The 20478-nt window shown below is 45.1% G+C and overlaps 6 protein-coding genes across 6 annotated transcripts; all 6 read left to right on the forward strand.

Moving 5' to 3' along the window:
- Positions 1-134: 134 nt before the first annotated feature.
- CLUP02_03219 (uncharacterized protein) lies at positions 135-3356 on the forward strand (the record flags this gene model as incomplete). Its single annotated transcript, XM_049282244.1, has 16 exons — positions 135-198; positions 247-256; positions 317-785; positions 871-890; positions 951-1223; positions 1311-1406; positions 1521-1610; positions 1680-1752; positions 1817-1944; positions 2078-2170; positions 2228-2377; positions 2450-2714; positions 2782-2804; positions 2875-2991; positions 3111-3212; positions 3287-3356. 16 exons carry the CDS (start codon positions 135-137, stop codon positions 3354-3356), a joined length of 2043 nt encoding a protein of 680 aa, XP_049139387.1.
- Positions 3357-4520: 1164 nt separating this feature from the next.
- CLUP02_03220 (uncharacterized protein) lies at positions 4521-5204 on the forward strand (the record flags this gene model as incomplete). Its single annotated transcript, XM_049282245.1, has 1 exon — positions 4521-5204. One exon carries the CDS (start codon positions 4521-4523, stop codon positions 5202-5204), a length of 684 nt encoding a protein of 227 aa, XP_049139388.1.
- A 402-nt stretch (positions 5205-5606) lies between these two features.
- On the forward strand, positions 5607-6812 carry CLUP02_03221 (uncharacterized protein; the record flags this gene model as incomplete). Its single annotated transcript, XM_049282246.1, has 2 exons — positions 5607-5759; positions 5802-6812. 2 exons carry the CDS (start codon positions 5607-5609, stop codon positions 6810-6812), a joined length of 1164 nt encoding a protein of 387 aa, XP_049139389.1.
- A 7562-nt stretch (positions 6813-14374) lies between these two features.
- Positions 14375-14695, forward strand: CLUP02_03222 (uncharacterized protein; the record flags this gene model as incomplete). The annotated part of the gene is made up of 2 exons (XM_049282247.1): positions 14375-14487; positions 14566-14695. 2 exons carry the CDS (start codon positions 14375-14377, stop codon positions 14693-14695), a joined length of 243 nt encoding a protein of 80 aa, XP_049139390.1.
- A 25-nt stretch (positions 14696-14720) lies between these two features.
- On the forward strand, positions 14721-15168 carry CLUP02_03223 (uncharacterized protein; the record flags this gene model as incomplete). Its single annotated transcript, XM_049282248.1, has 4 exons — positions 14721-14776; positions 14804-14861; positions 14929-15024; positions 15103-15168. 4 exons carry the CDS (start codon positions 14721-14723, stop codon positions 15166-15168), a joined length of 276 nt encoding a protein of 91 aa, XP_049139391.1.
- A 76-nt stretch (positions 15169-15244) lies between these two features.
- Positions 15245-20314, forward strand: CLUP02_03224 (carboxylesterase; the record flags this gene model as incomplete). The annotated part of the gene is made up of 8 exons (XM_049282249.1): positions 15245-17323; positions 17446-17638; positions 17716-17847; positions 17891-18251; positions 18303-18819; positions 18883-18959; positions 19018-20085; positions 20191-20314. 8 exons carry the CDS (start codon positions 15245-15247, stop codon positions 20312-20314), a joined length of 4551 nt encoding a protein of 1516 aa, XP_049139392.1.
- Between the last annotated feature and the right edge of the window lie 164 nt (positions 20315-20478).

Raw genomic sequence — 20478 nt, forward strand, 5'->3', positions numbered from 1 at the left:
GATGCTAGGACTCGGAGGCTATCCTCGAGGGGGTTGAAAACAGGTAAGGCACGTCTTATATGATGAATCCGTAACCGACGTCTCATGAAACTAACATTCAATGAAGTAGGAGGGAGATACTTATGCAGAGTGGAATGTCGTACCAGAAGAAGTCGAGAGGGTTGTGGCTGTCTCGACTCGGAGACTGTGCTAGACAAAGTGAGGCGAGCGCAGTCCTTTGTGGAAGGGTGTATGAGACACAATGAGCGACGGGAGGGTGTGTTGGTACTTATGCTGTTGGTCTGTCTTGATCTGTGTTCCTGACTGTAGGATGCAGGTCTGGGCTCGGGGACAAGAACGGAATGGCCACCATCAACAACTTTGGCCGCAGCAGCACGTATCTCAACTGCTTTCTTTCCGATGATACGAGCCTTGTCCTTGGAGTGTCCAGTTCAGCTATCCGGCCTCTTTCGTCTGTTGAGGGGAAGAGAGAAGATGGGAGAGAAGGGTGGGAAATAGTGGCCTTGAGAAGAGGGGGCGGGCGTTGCGAGCTTCCAGGAAGCCAGGAAGCTGACTTTCACCGCCAGGAATATGCAACTGTCTACCATACGCGCAACCTATCACTCAACCCAGCAAGCCACCTACTCATAAAATACTTCGTCGCTCTCGAGGCATCCATTTGCACCATCCCTGTCGCTTCGGTGAAGTGGTGGGCACCGCCCAGTCGAGCGCCACGTTCCTCGCCTTTGGATTGGCAGCCTGGTCATCAAACGGCAATTACTTCAACTGCGATACTTGAGACGCCTGTCTCCCTCGCCTGAGCCAGAGAGTTTGACCTGGTCGATGGATGAACTCGACAAAACGAAATAAAGTCTGAAATGCTACTCGGAGTCCAACGGGCCTCGGCGACTGTGCATTATACGTACCGAATATGCCTGAGTCGTCTGTATTAGAACTGCGCTTGGAATCAGAAGCTGTCACCATGTCTTGGCAAACACGGGCCTCTACACTACACACCGAGAGCTGCTCGTTTATCGTCTCTGCCGGTGCTCATTACCCCGCAAGAGACTGACTTTGTCTTGCACGGGCACGGGCGGATTTGACGGGCGGGAGGGAGGGTCGACCCGGAAGGCGAATTTTGCGGACAGTGGAAATGGTCCGCGCCGCACGAAACAAGGCAACCATCCGGCTGAATATCTGTCAACCTCGATTCCTTCACCGAAGACGTGCCGCTTTTTCTTGAGGTGTGTGGAGGACGCGCATTAAAGAGTGTGTCCAGCTGTATGGCTTGATCGGCAAATCCACGCAGGCTCGCGGTCAACACTGTCCAGGGCCGGCTCAATCGGATATAGGATTCTTACACTTCTGGGTGCCATCATCGACCCCAATCAACGACCGCGACTCCCCCTCAAAGACGACTCCAATTGGTGAGGGGTGCATCAAATGACTCCGATAAGGAACATCCAGCAACGACCTGCAGAAATAATGTTACACGGCAGAAGCCCTAGGTGCTTGGCCAATCAAGCTGACACGACACGAAGGAATGGGCAAGAATACAAGATTCTTGTCGGTCATAGGATGCGAATTCGAGATGCCAGCGATCGAGACATGCGTACGTCTTTATGCAGGACGTGAGAGAGACTATTCTGAGTCCGTAACAACCGAGACATTAAGGCTGTTCGTCGACGAGGGTGGTGCAGTCGGTACCGCCCTCGGCTTCGTATCAAAGATAGGATTCGAAGTGCGCCTCTCATCCAGGTTGTGGTCTGGACCGTGCGAATTCTAACTCGATCTTTGGAGCTGGCCTAGTCGGTGGTCCATCTGACACTTCGACAAGACCATTCTGAATGGAGCATCTTACGTGGCCGGTCTTCTGATACGAGTCCAATCCAAACGCCAACTTTTTCGCAGGCGCCTATTTCCTCCCATGTCCACGTCGTTCTCATGGCCTCACAACATTTTAGAGTGCTCGAATGATGTGTAGTGGCGGAGAAGAATGAGACAATAATGCCAACTGGTCTCAGTTGCCATTGCAGAGCCGCACCTTAACTGACGTGACTGACAACTGCTCTGATCGGTTTCCTGCTTCCTTTACAAGCACCATCCATGCAATAATGAAGGATCTTTACTACCTCGCGAAGCCTCTTCAACTCCTTCGATCTTCAAGAGACAGGGGAGGCCTGTCCACACCGTCTGCCAGTTAAGCTTGATGATATTCAGACGCCGCGGCTGATCAGCAGAAGCCTAGACCAAGGCTGTCTGCTGTGTCGGTACACAACATCCACGGAGCTGGCACGAACTCGCATTTCCTGACGACACAGAATTCTAAGACCTCGGCGACTTCGATGCGTGTAGTCCCAACGTTGTACTCATCGGCACTGCACGTCGAGAAGCCCGGGTCCCACAGCAACTGAAATCGTCTTTGTGCAGGGCCTTTGCGCGACGTTGGACACGCATATTCTCACATCAGAGGTGATACAAGAAAAATCTCCTCACGTACTCTGGGATCTATCTTCGTCGTAGCCATTGCAGAGATGCCTAATGCCACAGGGACTTCCCTGCTCACCTCATGTACAACGCGTACAATCGAGCGATCTGGCGGCTTTCCGTCAAACTGCGGGTCTTTTCTTTGTCCTTCAGAAGCCGAAAAGCTGTACTCCATGTCACAAACGAGAGGCCTGGCTCCTGGGTCTCACCGTCTACAAGGCCGCCGCCATCTGTATATATGCCCAACGGTCGAGGGAGGACAAGAGCTGTCACTCTCGCCGTCTCCATTGAATTCTCAACTGATCGTCATGTCAGTACATTCAAGAAGTTTCGGCAAAGTGGCACTATCCTCGAACGTTGAGTGTTTGGTGTAACATCTACAAAGCACCTGGCTTGAAGAGGAATCAGTCAGTATGCTGATAATCCCTGCAAGCAGAAGAGCCCTTGGCTTCTACACAACAAGACACCACCCCTCATTCACATGTACCAGCCTGCGCCCGGTTGCAACACCAAGGGTGTAGATGGGTGCAGAATTCCCAGCTTCTCTCAAAAAAAGTTTTGCCCATTCTCAACGAGGCTAGCGAAAGTGCGGTTGCCTCGTCTCTTTTGGCTGACGCGACTGACTTGTTTTCTGCACATTGTAGAGCCCTTTGGCTGGTCATCTACGGCGTTCGGCCTTCCTTTTCCGACTCCCTCGCAATCCATCTCTTGCTCACTAAGTGTAGTCGGAGATGGTTGGCTCATCTGTAACACGGCGTCAAGTCTATGCCTCTTTAAAGAATTAATCAGCAAGGCAGCAGTAAGGTGATGATGTGCCCAGATACATACTCGGTATGACGCCAGACGTTGAACACGCAAAAGGCGTTGCCTCGGCGGATAGAGCCTTTTGAGACAGCGGCTCAACCCGAGGACACCATCACACATGTCTCAACTCGCGACACTTATCCGACCGGATAAGTCCGAGGTCAAGAGATCAGTGCCTTTCCGAGAGAGTGTGTGCTTACGGCTTGGATGCCTGGCTCAGCCTGCGGTGCGAGATGCTGGCCCCTTTTCGTCCTCTGCGGGGGAACACACAGGTTGTGCCACTACTCAGCTGGCACTTTTCCAGATTAGAGATAAGGACAGCGCTTGCAGAGACAAGACTAGTATACCTGAAAGGGGTGGTATTCTTCGTCTTGAATCGGTGGACAGCTTGGGGACCTCACGATTGCAAGATGATTCTGTTGCCCAGTCGCATCGATGTTCTAAGGAAGAGAACTTCGTCAACATGATGAATTCCAGTCACGGTATGTCTGAAAAGAGGAATTGACCAACGAGATTCAAGCCACAAACATGAGGTAGATCATTTAGAATAGTATGTAGCGTAGTCGTATCTCGTACACATCGCCCCAAGTCGTCAGAGGTAAGCAAATCAGGTAGGAAGATCTCCCATGCGTAACCACAACTAAGTATACAGGAATAGGATTGGGAATTTTTGACCAAAGTCTAAGAGGGCTTGTTTCAAACAGCCCGGTTATGAAGGTTTTTGATGAAGGGAATCAACCTAGGTAGGTCGTTGCATTGATCGTATTGAAGCTATGCAACACATGATACCTCACCCCTTATTGAAGTTATCTCACTTACCAGCTATGTTGAGACACATTTCCTCGTCGTGAATATCTCAGTAACATACTCAATTGTCCATGGTGCAACAATAGAAGCCATTTGCAAACAAACTTTCCACGGCTTGTTCTTGTTTGCTTCTGCTCAATGGGCTGGAGGCACCTTCCCCCCCAATCCACTACTGCCCCCTTTTCATTTAAGACCGTGATGGTATTCACCATCAAAAATCGCACACCGCCCTTGCCTGAGTGAGTATTCAATGAAAGCTTCACATCAAAAGGACGAAAAAGTCTCTTGCCCCTCCCTCTCTTGGGAAAAATTCCTCCCACAAACAATTCAACCCCACGAAAGTCTCATCGACAATCAACAACAGACAATCTCAAACACCCTCTACACCTCGCATCACAATATCCCATCCTGAATTCAATCCTTCACTCACAATCACCGCCAAAATGAAGAGCATCACCGTCATCACCTCCTTCTCGGCCATCTTGGGCGCAATCGTCACCTCTGCTGCTCCTGCTGAGCAGCCGGTCAAGGCCGACATGGCCACCATCTGCGAGGCCACTGAGGCTCCCTTTGCCAACGCTGTCTGCCACCCCTTCACAGCCTCCGATGGCAGCGTTTTCGCCGTCTTCACTCTCAATCCTGCCAAGTCCAATGAGGGTAACTTCGACAGCGTGAAGAATGCTATCAACTCTGGAGCCACCACCTGGATTCCCAACAAGAAGACTGGCAACGAGGACTTCTGCGACAACGTCAATGGCCTTCACTCCGGCCACATCAATCCATACATGCCCCTCGTCTCCGACTGCCTCGCCATCAAAGACTGGGCCGCCTCTAACGCTGGCCACTGGGCCGTCTCCAAGGCCGACTTGGACAAGCACCGCTGGGTCGCTCTCTCTGTTGTTGGCACCTGCGCCTTTGTCGTCGGCGCCACCAAGGAGAACCGCCCCGAGGCTGCTATCAACATTGGCAACCAGGATGTCACCGAGATCATCCAGCAGGCCATTGAGAAGCACAGAATGATGGACCAGGTCGAGGTTGCTGGTCGCTCTTCTTGCATCGCCTCGGGTGGCAAGGTCGCTACCGACTGGTACATCGCCAACCCCGACATGATCAAGTGGGACAACTGAGGAGTGAGCATGCCTTGTGAGATTTGGCTCCTGAGAATAAATATCATTACAGGGTCGATATGGATTCACAAGAAACGGGTTGCAAGAGCGGGTAGTTCGTGGCCGCATCTTGGAATTCTTTGAGGTCACATTGGAAGGAGGATACTTTTAGTCTCAATACACAGGCTTCATTACGAACACTATGACTGGACCCATGTGAATGGAATACTCACTACAATAGTCAAGTCTAGTGCCTTGAACTACAGAAGGTTGACTTAGCCTCAGGTGGACAAGATATCTCACCTTGGCCCGGCTATTGTGTTACACAGCGCACAGAGAGTGAAATACTTCACATCTGGGCCTTGTATGTGAATATTGTGTTTTCAGGTTCCCTCATTCAATAATTGTCATACCTAAGGTATCATGTTTTTCTTTCCCTCTTCACCTCACGCTGCTCCTCCGTGCCTTCCCCTTCACAACTGGCGTTTCTGTACACCCACAATCGCACTTTCTCCCTTTGTTTTCCCTCCTTCCTCTACTATCAAGCGAGAAAATACAAAGATTTCAAAGCACCTAGTTCACTGCCTCGAGCTTCCAGTAAAGTAATTACCATCCGAGACCTACTTGCTTTTTGCTTTCTTCACCTCGACCTACCCGCCCACCCCTCGACTGCCAAATACGACGGATACCACAGCCAGAAGCAGACAAAGTTCTACATTTTCTTTACTCCAAGAGACAGCTTCCATCTGTATCACCAATAGAGTCTCCCACATAACAAACCTCAAGATGGTTGTCATAGGTCGTCTTCTCGCTACCGCTACCGCTGTGATGGCGCTTGCCGTCGCCGCCAACCCGGTTGCCCAGGGTCCTGGAATCATCCGCGATCCTGCCTGTGGCTCTCTCTGCGCCTTTACTGAGCCGCCTTGTCCCAAGGCTATCTGCCACGAGGTCTTTCTCGGCAACGGCAAGTGCAAGGCCATCTTCACCGTTCCGAAGGTCGATAAGGCCGACTCCATCGATGCCGAGGGCGCGGTCTCCTCGGTTGTTGAAGTCAAGCAAACCAAGAAGAGTGTCGACAACATCGCCAAGGATGACATCAACACCGACGATACTCTCCTTGCCAGAGAGACCCTCATTCCCGTTCCCATCATCAATCACTTCAGCACCTCTTCCTTCTCCAAACGTCACACGTTTGAGAAAAGCGAGAAGTCCGAGAAGGTCTGTCAGGGACAAGGCGTTACCTGCTACAACCGCGACCAGAAGGCCTTGGCTAAGGACTGCATGGAGATATACAAGCATATGGCCAAGACATCCGGTACCTGGACCTTCTCTGACCTTGATCTCCGTGGCACCAAGTGGGTTGAGTTCATGCGAATCGGCACTTGTCTCATCGCCGTCGGTTCTGAATTCGCCAATGTTCAAGGTTCCCCGATCAATGGCAAGAGTTCCAAGATCGGCAACCTCGACATGTATGGCATCTTCGCTCAGAGCTTCCATCACTGCGGCAAGGACGATAGCATGGAAGTCAGAGGCAGTATCGGCTGCAAGGAGTTCCCACTCAGTTTCTGGATCGTCGCAACGGACAAGTACGACTGTTGCAAGTCCGACCCGCCTCTGAAGCACGATTAGACGTCTGGAATCACCAGCAATATCTGAAAGGTTGGAGAAGGATACAAGGGAATACTCGGGAAACTTGGGTTAGCTTTGGTTCACAATCATCAACTTTGAGAACACCGCCAAGGAACTGTGCATTTGGTAGTTGCAGTCCACTGCATAGCTATCAGTAGCCAGAGAAATAAAAAATCGCGGTTCATCCGACACAACACTTGTCTGTCTCATTGTGACATGTGTTAGATGCCAGGAAGGGTTGACGTTGTTCCATGTTGAGCCTCATCCTCTCCATAAACGTGAGTCAAGCATTGTTTGACCTAGTCCTCTTATCTCGTCGGGACGGAATCCTCTTCAGAACATAGAGTTTAACTCACAAGGGACGACTCAGTAAATGTGCAAAGGGCACGCATCAGATGGCGAACATGACGGACGGTCTCCGTTGTTTCGCCGTCCTTCTTGGCGTCTTGCCACTACCGCAACAACAAAAGTGTAAAGAGAGACATGGAACGATAGAACAATCGAACGGTGCTGCATGGAAACAATAAAAGTCAGATTGATCCATGTCGTTTCCCGACGCCGTTGTCGTTCATCTCACAACGAGCTTTCTCATCTTGGCCAGACCTTCTCGTTTTCATGCCCTCGCTCTTGGATGTTGACATGGTGTTACATCAATTGTCACGAGTTATGGCACGCAGCAATGGGCATACGGAGTGTGGTAAAAGTGGCTTAACTATTAAAGTAGAAATAGACAAAAGGAGAAGGTCTATATACACGATATCTGAGATAGATACGTAATTCAGCACGTAACGGGCACTTTATAAAGTGCGATTACTATCCTTATTACGTAACATACCCCCTAATTACTACCGCTAGGGAGCTATTATACCTAAGATAGAATCTTTAAATACCCTTATAAAGGCCTAATTTAGTTAAATATAAATAAAGGAAAATTAAGCGCAAGGGATACGCGTCTTTTAAGCCGCGTTTATTATAAATATATCCCTTTATTTAAAATAAATAGAATCCTAACCCGGAATAGCACGTATTCTACTACTTCCGGTATGTAAATTACTAAGGGCGAGGCTACCTAGCCGCCTTACGTATATCTAAATTCTCATAGCGTTACCTAGCTATTATTTTTTTTCCTCTTTTTAACCTCTTATAGTTACTATAAGTACCCCTATCTATTACGCGCGCGTACCTATACCGTTAAATCGTTTACTAATTTTATTTTAAATATAAATATTTAATATATCTAGAAGTAATAATAAGTTTTGCGCAATTTTTATAATACTTTTTATATATATATTATACAGTTTATTAAGAGTTTAGATAGGCGATAATATTAATAAGCCCCTCTAGGTCGTTACCCCCCCCCGCGACCTCCTACCTGCCTACTAGGGCCCGGCTACCGAGCTCTCCCTCCTTAGTTAAGAGGATATCGAGGCTACTAGTCAAGACGCCGAGGACTTTATTAAGTTCGAGGCTCTTTTTAGCGGCCGTAATAAGGGTAATAATAAGGTAAATAGTAATAATAAGAGCTCTAACGGGCTTTTACTTATTCCCCCCCTCGGAGTCTAAGAGTAAAAATAAGATTAGTTTAGATAATAAGCCCTCTAAAAAGGGTATATTATATACTTATTATCTTAGGAATTTATATTTAATATTATTCTAAGGTCTAAAAAACGCAAGGCTAGCTCTTTTTAAAAGGGCGGTAAGAAGTAGAAGAGAATGCTAAGAGGCTAAGGCACCCCCCGTAGTAAGTATAGTTCTCTTCGCTATTCTAGGCCTATCTAACGTCTACTTTTGGGTATTAAGTTTTTCTAAGCGTGGCCTAAATTAATTATTTTTAACTATTTTAGCTATTTATAATAGCTTCTCGCGCATTATAGAGGTTAAGAAGTGTACGGAAATATTCGAACTTAGTTCGTAAAAGGTTTTTAATAAGTCTATCTACTAGTATATTTTTTATTAATATATAAGCAACCTCGAAGCTACTTCTAGCGTGCTCTTATTTTAACTATATATTCTATATATCGATATAATAAAGTCGAGTAACTATTCTTTCTCCTTCCCCTACGACGAGTCGAATTATTTACTAATTATCGTAGTTAACTAACTATACTTCTCCTAGGTTAAGGGCAATATCCTTAAAAAGGCGCTTTAGAGCCATAGTCTTTTTTATAGTTTCTTTAAAATAAAGAAGCTTAGCTTCGGTAGTTAACGTCGTAACCGTTGCTTAGCGTACTAATTTCTATTAAATTAGGCCGCTAAAAAGGAACATTATATATCCCTAAGATAATTGTTATATTACTTCGTTATTTACGAAGTTAGTATCTCTAGCTAGAAGTAATAATTGCGCACTTAGTATACTACTATAATAGAGCGCAAAATATCTCGTTATATAGAGATATTAGATATAGTAGTTAATTACTTTAATATAAGTTACGCTTAGGTTAGTTAGGAACCGTAATAATTATAAGTAAGTAAAGGCAACGTCTAGTCTAATTATAATAGCTATATAAAGCATACTCCCGACCTTCTCTTAGTAGCTCTTTATTTCCTCTTTTATTACTTACCCCTCGTTTAGTTTAAACTTTTTTTAAAAAAGAGGGGTAGCTAGATATAGTAAATTTATAAGGTCGAAGCGCTTAGTAACTCGCTTAATATATACGTTGTAAATAAAGTAAACCTTACGAGTAGTACGGTTTTATAAAATCCGCACTCTAAAAAAGTAATTAATTAGTCTATTCTCTTTAAGGTTAATATATTCTTTTATACCGTCGACGATCCCCTAAGCTGCCTTTCGGTCGTCTTAATAGTATAAAATAATAAAGTTATTAACGTAGAATACTAGTATTACTTTCTTATTTATAGTTTAGTAAATATAGATCTCCTCGTAACTATATATTATATTTATACTACGGAGTATAGAAGTAAAAGTTTAAAACTAAAGAATTAGCGAGTTTTAGAGGCTATATAGAGCGCGTTAGAGTTTACTTATTTTATTAGTAACCTTATATCCCTCTAAGAGTTTAATAATTACTAGCTTCTCGCTCTTAAGAGGCACGTTAAGAAATACGTTAATAGTATTATACTAGTCTGCCTTAAGGTCGAATTAGGTAGCTATTATTATTATAAGCCTAAAAGCCTTTATGGCGAGCGTCGAAGCGTACGTATTTTATAAGGGGTTAAGTAGTTATATATCCCCCCTTATATATATACGTACTTTTACCTCGCTAACCTCGTTATTAATATCGTACTTATAAATATATACCTACTTTAATAAAAATAGGATCCCTTATTTAAGATTACGGTCGACCTCTTCTTATATACTAATATCCCTTAGCTTTTTTATTTCTACGTCTATAGCATCCCTAAGTAACTTCTATAGTTACGGTAAGAGATATTTAATATCGCTAAACTTCTTTAATAGGCTCTAGAAGTTAACTTTAGTAAGTTATAATTTCTAAACTCCTCTAGAGTGCTCTAGGTAGGTCCTATAAACTGCTCTTTTTACTACTTAATAAAATATTATATATCCTATACTACTTTCCTCTATAGCTTTTTACTAATTAGGTATAAAAGTAAAGAAAAAATAGTCCTAGAGACGGTTATAATAATTACCGTCTCTTATGTTCGAATATAAGAGCGTCGCAAAGATGCTATTATTAAAGCGTTATAAAGGTCTACGGGCCCGGTTTAAACGTCTAGGACCTAACGGAGCTTTACTTAGTACTTAATAAGGCAGTTCTTATAAGCTCTATTTTTATATAATAATAGAGGTTTATTATAAGGGTTCTTTACTAACGTTGATTTTAGCGTTAAGAATTACTTCTTTATAATCGGTACCTCGTTTACTACGTACTCTAGCGTTTTACTAAGAGCCGTTAAGAATTAAAAGCTCGAGAACCTCCGTAGTATATATAAGCGCTCATAAGGAGGACTATAGACTGCGCAGAGCCGTTTATAACTTAGTTATTATATCCCCTTTTTTACCTCTACCCCTAAGCTCGCGTAAGGGGGTTATCTTAGGGGTTAGTAATAATAATAAGACTATATTAGCCTCTTTAGCCTTATTTACCGCACCCTAGAGTACGTCTATCGGTTACTTAGCGTCCTAAATAGTTAAAAATTTAATAATAATACTATCCTCGACTATAGAGTTATTTTAAGTATTAGTATTTCCGAAGTCTAGATCTACTTCCCTAAGTACTTAAATTAACTTATTATTAGTATTAAAAAGTTCTTATATCTCTTAGATTACTAAATTTGCTTACTTACTTACGATAGCTTATTCCTTATATATAGGATTATAAAAGACTTCTTTATTAAACCTAATATTCTTTATAATAAATACCTACTCGAGCGCGGGCACTTAGACCCTATATAGGTTATATATTTCTAATATATATCTAACTAAGTATCCTATATACCCGCAGGGAAGCACTTTAAACTCTTTTTAATATATACCCCTCTTACGATCCCTATAAAGAGGGTATACTTAGTAGCTATATACGTAGAGACCACCGAGATACGGGGTAACTAGTTCAAAATCCTATACTTAATAACCCGTTTACTACTAACGTTAATACCGCTTCTACTAGTTAATTTCTATTATAATAAGCGAATCTCCTTTATTAGCCTCCTATAAGGTAATATTATAAATAAAAATTGCCGCTAGCACTATTTCGTCCTATAGATTCGTAAGGAAGTTCGTAAAAAGGCGTATCTTACGAGCTTTAGTAATTACGAATTAACTTACTCTTTTAGCGTTACCTACGGGTTCCTTCGTATATAAAAATAGAAGTTCTATTCCGATTCCTAGCTTGCTATACTACGTTTTATATACGTATCTAACGTTTATAGTTAAGAGAGCGGTCTTATTATTACTTCTAAAAAAGCAAATTAGAGTCCTTTTTTAATAACGAATCGCTACCTCGAGGCTCTGTAGTATAAAAAGCACTTCCTCTTCTATTTTTATCCTTAAAAAGAACCCCCTAAGCTACTTACTATATTCGTTAGAAGCTATAAATATATATTATTATTTACTAAAAAATAGTTCGAAATAAAAGAGATCCTAGTATATACGGTACTATAGCTATAAGGCTCTTCTTAAGGGTAGTCCTCTTAAAACTACTATCTTAGCTTCGGATAATATATATATTTTATACTTAACTTATAATAGAGGTTTAATACGCATACCTCGAGTCTTATATAGTAATTAACGAAGAGTATTAGGTCCGAGATAACCTATTTTAAAGTACTAAAAGAGCGCGCTATTAGACCTCTCACGGGTACGTTAATATAAATAACGGAATTTTCTATAGCTAATTAGTAGCATAATACTAGCTAGGCTCTATAAGACACGCTTAAAGTTTATAGAAAAAGGATAGGATTAGAGGAGCTTATATTCGAAAAAAACTAGATTATTCTTTTAGATAAGCTACTTTTTAATAGTACTCTTATAAAACGTTCCCTATTATAAAGTATAATCTAGACCGCAGTATTAGAGTGCGCTTTTATTTAGTAAAGTCTCTAAGACTATATTAATATAAAATCCCTTAATATAAGCGACGTTTTAGAGCTTTAAATCGTAGGTTCCCTTTCCCTTAGGTCCGTCTAGGACGCCCTTTATAATACGAGTACTGCGTGCGGTAATAAGTAGTATAGTAGTTCTTAATTTAACGTAGTCTTTATTACCTAATAGTACGTAACTCTTAGGTTTAAGTAGGCTCTTATTATTAACTAGATATATTACTCTATAACTATCTATTACCGTGCTTTAAAAAAGGGGGTAAGCGCTACTTATAGGGGTACTAAAAATTGCGTTTATTTCTAAGTCCTAACTCTTTATAAGTATAGCGACTACGTAGCCCTCGTCCTAGTTTATTAATAAGCTCGCTATAGGTTAGTTAGAGGATCCTTTTAAAAACCTAGGTTTCTTAGGGGTTCTATCGTTCCTTAGCTAACTAGCTTTCTTAAGCTTACTATAAAGTAATTTCTATTTATTTAATTTAATAGCGGCGAGGACTTCTTTTATATAGCTCCTTAGTATTCGTATTAATAACTTATTAGCGTTTCGGCCTATAAGTACTTATTCTAATTTTTAGCACGCCGTAAGGCGCTATAGGTATGCGCAATTATAAAAGTATATAACGTTACCCTTATTATTTACGTCGTTAACTAAGTTAGAGCGTTTAGTAAAAGTAGAGTAAGCCCCTCCTTAACTTAAAAGTCGTTTAGTATATACGTCCTAGGTTACTAAGCTAAATATATACGTAATCTCCTCGAGGGTCCTCGTATGCGTTCCGAAGGCTATTAATTTGCTAAAGGTCTTATATATATATTAGCCCTATATAGGGTTAAGTCTAAACTTAACTATAACTAAGAAGTTAAGTACGGCGATCTCTTTACTAATTTTTAAAATATTATACGTTTTAGCTTAGAGATAAGCGGACTACTACTCCTCATACTAGCGTTAGGGATTAATTCCGGTCCTCGCTTTATTAAGGGCTTATTAATATTCCTCTCGAACCGCATTCCTTACTACTAGTTCGGGGGGCGCAAATTCCTATTTTAAATATCTAACGATTCGCTATATACTAAACTTAGCGCCGTTCTTAGTAGCTTTTTAAAATACGTATTCGTATAATATAGCGTTAATTAATTTTACTAATTACTAAGCAAGGACTTTAATATACGTATTAATAGTATTACGTTCGTAAGCTATGAGTTACTTATATTTAATATCGAGCTCTTATTATTTCTAAATACTCTCGAGTATATAGATCCTTTTTATAAGTATAGTATAAAAATAGATTTATTTACGTAAAGTAAGTAGCATAGCTAGCTTTATAAAAAGAAACCCGGCTTAGTTCTATAAGTTACTTATACTTAAGAAAGTTAAAAGGTTCGTACTAAGAGTTATATTTAGAAGCTATTAGCAGAGGATTTCTTAGTTTTTTTAGTCGTTCTTAAACGCCTTATAACGGGCCTAGTAGGCTCGTAGTTCTTCTTTATTACGGGTTATAACTAATCGTCCGAATTCTAAGGGTAAAGTAAGCGCTATAGAGGGGTTAAGGAATACGTCGGAATTTAAAGCGTTTAGGTCGACGTACTTCTAGACCCTAACGCCCTTACTTATAGTACGAAGTACGTTAAACTATTTAATTTAACTATTACGGCTAGTTAGTTTAGCTTAGGCTAAAATAAGTATAAGTAAGTCGGTTATTTTAAAGAGATCGTAAGAATCGTATTAATAAGTACGTTATCGTAATATAGGGTCTTAACTAAGAGCTAGGCTTATAACTATTACGAGTTATAGTACGTAGTAATAGGCATACGGAGTATAATAAAAGTAGCTTAACTATTAAAATAGAAATAGATAAAAGGAGAAGGTCTATATATACGATATCTAAGATAGACACGTGATTCAGCACGTGACGGGCACTTTGTGAGGTACGATTACTATCCCTGTTACGTAACATTAATCCACCCCGCACCGATCCGAGTTCGTAGATCATACTCGAGAATGCAACAGTAACGGCTCCGATTACGACGTTTTGCCAGAATTTCGGATGGTCGGCAATCGAATAGCACCCAAAACTTATCCTACAAGCCCCAACGACACCCACACCATCAAGTTCTGGTGGAGTGAGGGTTGCAGTGTCAAACAAGAATCTACCGGTCCGTCGGAGTAATTAGAAATCGAAGTTGCGCCAAACGCGATACCTCCACGTCGTTTGTGTGTATGACTGTCGCGGGCCAGGCGAATGAGCACGGCGCGCGCGAGCGCGCGAGAGCCTTGGGTTTTGAAACCTGAGCAACCTTTCCGCCAGCCTGCTCCTGGCTCGGACCAGAAGCATCGGCCCCCGCGCGATCTCATGCGCCCAGCCTAAAACTCGTAGAGTGCCCGCGTCCATCATGCTTCCCTGCTCGGGGTCTCCCTCGTCTGCCATTCCAGCCCTGCGGTCTTCCCGGTAGAGAAATCACTCTAACACGGATAGGCTGATCCCAAAGCTTCGATCGACTCTGGTGCCTGAGCTTTATTCCCAGGGCCCCGCGGTGAGGACGGAGGAGGGCCAAGTGTGTCGTTCTGAGTTGCGAGGAAGAGCAAGACTTGGGCACCTAGTCGGACCGTGCCGACTCTTCCTTTCCCGCTCGCCTTGTTGCTTGGGAGATCCTTGGCCCGCTTCTGTCCTGTTCACTCGGCGCAATGGACAGTCCGGTTGGGTTAAGTTGAGCGGATGTCCCTGGAACTCTTTTAATGTTGAAGTGACTGCCGCCACTTATGTTGTATTTCCAGGTCAACGTTGCTCAGAAGGAAGAAGCAGACAGTTCTACAATCCATTCCTTTGGTTTTGGTTGTTGATTTTCTCCATGCTTGTATATATGGGTTCCGATATTCTTCTCGGCGAATTGTCATCTCGGTCTCGGTGTAAAACGTCATGCCTGCGGCAGCGCTCGCTCTGGTCGCCATACTAGCTGCAGCTGTTTCGTGCGTACCGTCGACCCAGGACCTCAGGACCGACATAACCATCATTCGAGACAATGACCTCCTGGGTGAGTCTCAACCAGTGCCACATATCCAGAAGCCTCTGACTGACGATGGCAACCTTCTAGACTCGAAAAGCCCAGCGGCCAATACAAGCGCTCTCTTCCTCAGGGCCCGGGTGCCTTTACGAGAGGCCAAGTCCATGTGCAAAGATCTAGGCGAACAGCTGTGGAAAGCAGATTCAAACTCCACGCAGAGGATATTAGACATTCTCGACTATCAAGAGCCCGATGTTGACTTGTCAGCAATCTGGATCATGCCCGAGAACGGCGATGATCCCCAAACGATCAACCTCAAAGGCGAGGTCTCCTCTGCCGACACATCCGACACGAATACCGTTCTGTGCACGCAGACGGCGCCCTACTCCAACGGCATAGCCCAGGACAGCAGTCCGAGGTGGCAGACTGTGGTGTACTCCAACAGAGAAGCAGTACTTGGCTTTCGCGATAGGAATAGCTTTCGCTTTCATGGCATGCGTTACGCTACGAGGACGAAGCGGTTCGCATACCCTAAAATGTATCGAGGCTCTGGCGGTAATGCTACCGCACTCGAATTCGGATCCCCTTGCTATCAGGGGTTCGGCGGCACAGAAGACTGCCTGTACTTGAACGTTTACACGCCGTATCTTCCCCGTAACAGACGCATCGACAGCGGTCTCCGGCCGGTCATGTTTTGGATTCACGGTGGAGCTCTGACGAGTGGCTTTGGTAGTGATCCCCTGTTTGACGGGGGCAATCTGGCATCTCGTGGCGACGTAGTCGTCGTGACCATAAACTACCGGCTTGGGTCTCTGGGCTTTTTGGCCATTGACGATGGCGAGACAAATGGCAACTTTGGTCTCGCTGACCAGATTCTGGCGTTGGACTGGGTCCGACAACACATCCGAGACTTTGGCGGGGACCCAAGCAAGATCACCATATTTGGCCAATCCGCCGGAGCTGCCTCCGTCCGCGCGATGATGGCGTCTCCAAAGGCTGCCGGGAAGTTTGCGGGCGCGATCCCGCTCAGCAACCTTGGAGGCTTGGCGTACGGGACGTCATACTCCAAGTACTTCTCCATCGAGGAACAGCTAGACCTCGTGGGTAACGCCATCCTCGGCACCACGAACTGCACCAACGCAACGTCGCAGCTCGACTGTCTCAGAGACGCGCCGCTTGGAAGTCTCGGACCAGGAGCGCGGTACCTCGTCAACGATGGTGTCTACCTGACGACAGATGAGTTGTCTCTTAGAGGCGACTCTCTCAATGTCAACGTCATGATGGGCATCACATCTGAGGACGGCTTGCCGTTTCTGATTCTCCCGCGGAATGGGACAGTCCTCAACGATACCCAGTGGCTCACATCTCAGGGCCTCCCAGCTCCGCCACAGCGTCTTTTCCCTCCGACAGATGTCAAGAACCAGACGCGGGCGGCGTTCGGGGTAGGTGCCAGGCTCGCCACCGACGCGATGTTCCGCTGCGTAGATCAAGCTACGGCGTACGCGGGCTTGGAGAACGGCGTCCTTGGGTCCAAGGTGTACTACTATGAGTTTGAGCGGACGTACCAGACGCCCGAATGGCCGCGACTCGACATCTGCGAGGCACCGAAGTCAAAGGCTCACCCCAATGGAAATCCTGAGTCGCCCATCAACAACCTACGATGCCACTCGGGCGAGTTACTTCCGCTGTTTGGCAATCTTGTGCGTCAGGGAAACCCGCTCCGAGACGAGAACGACTTGCCCTGGATGCAATATCTCGTCGACACATTCACCTCATTCGCAAGGACTTATGATCCTAATCCGGATAAGGCCTTCCTCAAGGCCAGAGGGTTCGACAGCACGTTGAGGGCATTGGAAAAGGCTGGGCCCTGGGAGCCGTCTGTGAAAGGTGACATGAAGATGAGGGCCATCGATTGGCCCGTGAAAGACAACATGATGAGAGGATTCAAGGATGTCGAGCAGTGCGAGTGGCTCAAGTTGCCGCTTGACTTTTACGTTTGAGTAAATAACTTACAATGGACGAAGGGGAAAGATGCACATACCAGCATTCAGGACTTACATAATTAGATACTTAGTACATGGCACCGAGTAGAAGGGTTTTATACAACCCCTAATAGATGCATTCTTTGTTAAACATGAAACGGAAAAGATCACCTCACTTTCCAATACCCCCATTCGATAGCCAACGTCTGGCGAGGAAGCAACTCACTACCATGGGTGATACTACGGTCGGAAATGGAACCAACTGCATGTGCAATCAAGATAGCTGTGGCGAAGCTATCTGCGGCAAGGTCTTATTGGGCCACGACTGTATGGTCGCATGTAGGGTCCGGGAGGGGTAAATCTGCCTGACAGCCTCGTCTCGCTGACTTATTCTTGCTCGACAGTAGAATGTCGAATTGCTTCATCCTTCTCTCTCAAGTCTCTGGTGAACGTTCGCGTCTCCTCGCGTCGCCTGTTAGTTGCGGTCCCACGCGCCTGGTACATCGCCCTCATCATCGATGGAGGCAGCTATCGGAGTGATTGGGCTCTCATTGCAGCTCATCGACTCTGTCATCAAAGTCAAGAGAGTCGTCACAGCTTACCGGTCTGCATCGGCGGAGATCAACCGGCTGGCACTCAAGATCGAAAGAGTCGAGGTAATATGCGGTGCGATCAAGGACAGTCTCGAGGGAGACGCATCTTCGAGACAGTGCTCTGATCTCATCAGGACCTGGGGGGTATGTGTTCTCAGAAGCATCTCATCGACGCTCGCCGAGATCCATGCCATCACCACAAAGCTGGAACGGAAAAGTGAAAAGAGACATCCCTTCAACACCATGGGTTTGGCATTCCTGGAATGCAAAGATGACATATCTCGGTTGAGCAAGTGGCTGGATGATGATCTGAACTACCTGCAGCATATGATGACTGCGGAGATACTGTGCGCTCTCTGAGTCCTACTTCTGATTTTTCCAAACTGACTCTGTGATAGCTCTAGGTGCAACATCGTCCAGCAGCTCACCATTCACCACAAGACCGAAGCATCTGAGTACTCAAACATGAGCCCTATTCATATGCAGTCCGCTTTGCAACAAGATCACAACGGCGACCTGCCATCCGAGCCAAGACATACAACAATGGTGGAAGCAGGTGATCAGAAGACGGTCACAGCATTCGGATTTCAATTTCAAAATCAAACCAGGACAGTTCTCAAGAGGTCTAGCTCTCACGGTGCACCGGAGGTGTCCAATACAAGCGAGATCAAGACTTACACTTTCGGGCACAGCGGTTTTTCCTACAGGATAGAATTGCACTGGTCCATGAGCAACTTGAGTCCCATGGTTTACGCCCTCGCTGTCCGCCATGTTCTCACTCAAGAGAAAGACGGAAAGCTGGTAGAGAGGATGTTGTATATTATGTGCGATGGAGACTTGCCAGCGCTGCAAGACCTACTCTCTACCAGGACAATCACTTTAGGCACCATGCTGGGGGATAGGACGCTGTTTGAGGTAAGATCTGGTGTTCAGCACTCGGTGGAGATCTTGGGAGGACTAACTTCTTGTCGGTCACAGTCGGCAGCGATTTGTAACCAGCCGTCTCTTTGCCGCTTCCTCGCCCAGCAGAATCTTGATCTGTGCATAGATGAGAAGTAAGACCGTGAATGCACACATATATTGTCCAGGTATGCGGGCTAACAAGATGGCTAGCATCTGTAGGCCTGACCACCAGGCCGGGTTGATTGATTATCAACTTGAGCCTTCTCATGCTCGGCGCCGTGTTCTTGAAGTAGATGAAATCGTTCAACTCACACAACTATCCAGACCCATGAGATTTAGGCTACTAGCCGGTTGTGTTGAAGATCTAGATTCTCTGATTGTTGTATACAAACGGTGCAGAGTGCCTGCCGTGGATCAAATGGAGAGAAAAGCTTTCTTCGATGCTGTCTGGGACATGACAGTTCGCCTTTTGGTGATGCAAGTCCATCATGATCCGTTTTGGTACCCAGAAGGTCGGCGAACAAGTGACTGGACTGGCCTTTTTGTTGAGTTGATCAACGAAGGCGTGAATGTTCACAGAATCTGCAACATCCGGACTTACTATGAGTTGAGTTTCTCTCGATGGCAAGGAACTGTACTTTCTCATCTTATTCGAAGCTCGCGCTGCCACTATGAAGTCGAGGCTGCCCTTTCACACTGGGTAAAGATTTTGCTAGTAGCTGGAGTTGATGTCGCCAGGTATCTCCAACGCGAAGAACCCTATTTTCAGCAATTAACCGATCGGATAGTCCCTTGCAACGAGACCGGAGCATGGGCTACAGTGGTAGGTAGAACAAAGATTGATGGGTTTGACATCCCTCTGTTTTACCGATATGTCGACCCAGACAGCAAAGCATATGAAGTCAGAATCGAGTTTAAAGACTTTGGCAGCTCTTACAAAAGTTATGTTTGGCCCGATTTCGAAGACTCAACGATGGCAGACAACGCGCATTGTCAGCAGCATGTTTTGTGGAAATCTTGCGAGGTCTCTGAATCCAACGAAACTGAGTGGCCATTTGTTTTCAACTTTGTGCGGGACTATGAACCAAACAGGGGGGCCTTTTTTGTTCGCAGCCTTCGACATACCGACGACAATCCTCCTGCAAGTTTCCAATACGCCCAGAAACTCATTCAGGAGAGGTTCAACAGAAGGCAGCTGAAAAAACTCTACCGATCTGGATATCTCAAAAGAGAAAAACGGCCGTTGAAGATACCGGGGGCTTGGCCAGGTTCCGCATGGTAGTTTGGAATGGCGATTACGAACCTAGAAGCTTTTGAGAGATAGTTTTCATCCTTCTCTTCAGTGGTGAATTTGGAGAAGAAAACCAATCACACATTCACGAGTCCAATTGCGCAGCTCATAAACTGTATGCGTGAGAACCGCCACAAATTTGATGTCAACAGAAGCAAGAGGAAGTTCCATCAACCAGGCTGTCTCAAGAGACACAAGGAACCGAGAGGCTTATAAGACGACTGGTGTTGATAATCGAGAGAGAGAAGGTAGAACACACTCGAAATTCACAGCATGCGTTCATTTCAACTCTTCTGTCATGGCGCCCAGGGTCCATATGTAGTAAACTGGTACTAGTCAGGTTCATGTGAATGTTCTCTTCATTACAAGATCGGTAATTG

Source organism: Colletotrichum lupini, chromosome 2 (genome assembly GCF_023278565.1).
Source record: "Colletotrichum lupini chromosome 2, complete sequence".
NCBI classification, from domain to species: Eukaryota; Fungi; Ascomycota; class Sordariomycetes; order Glomerellales; family Glomerellaceae; genus Colletotrichum; species Colletotrichum lupini.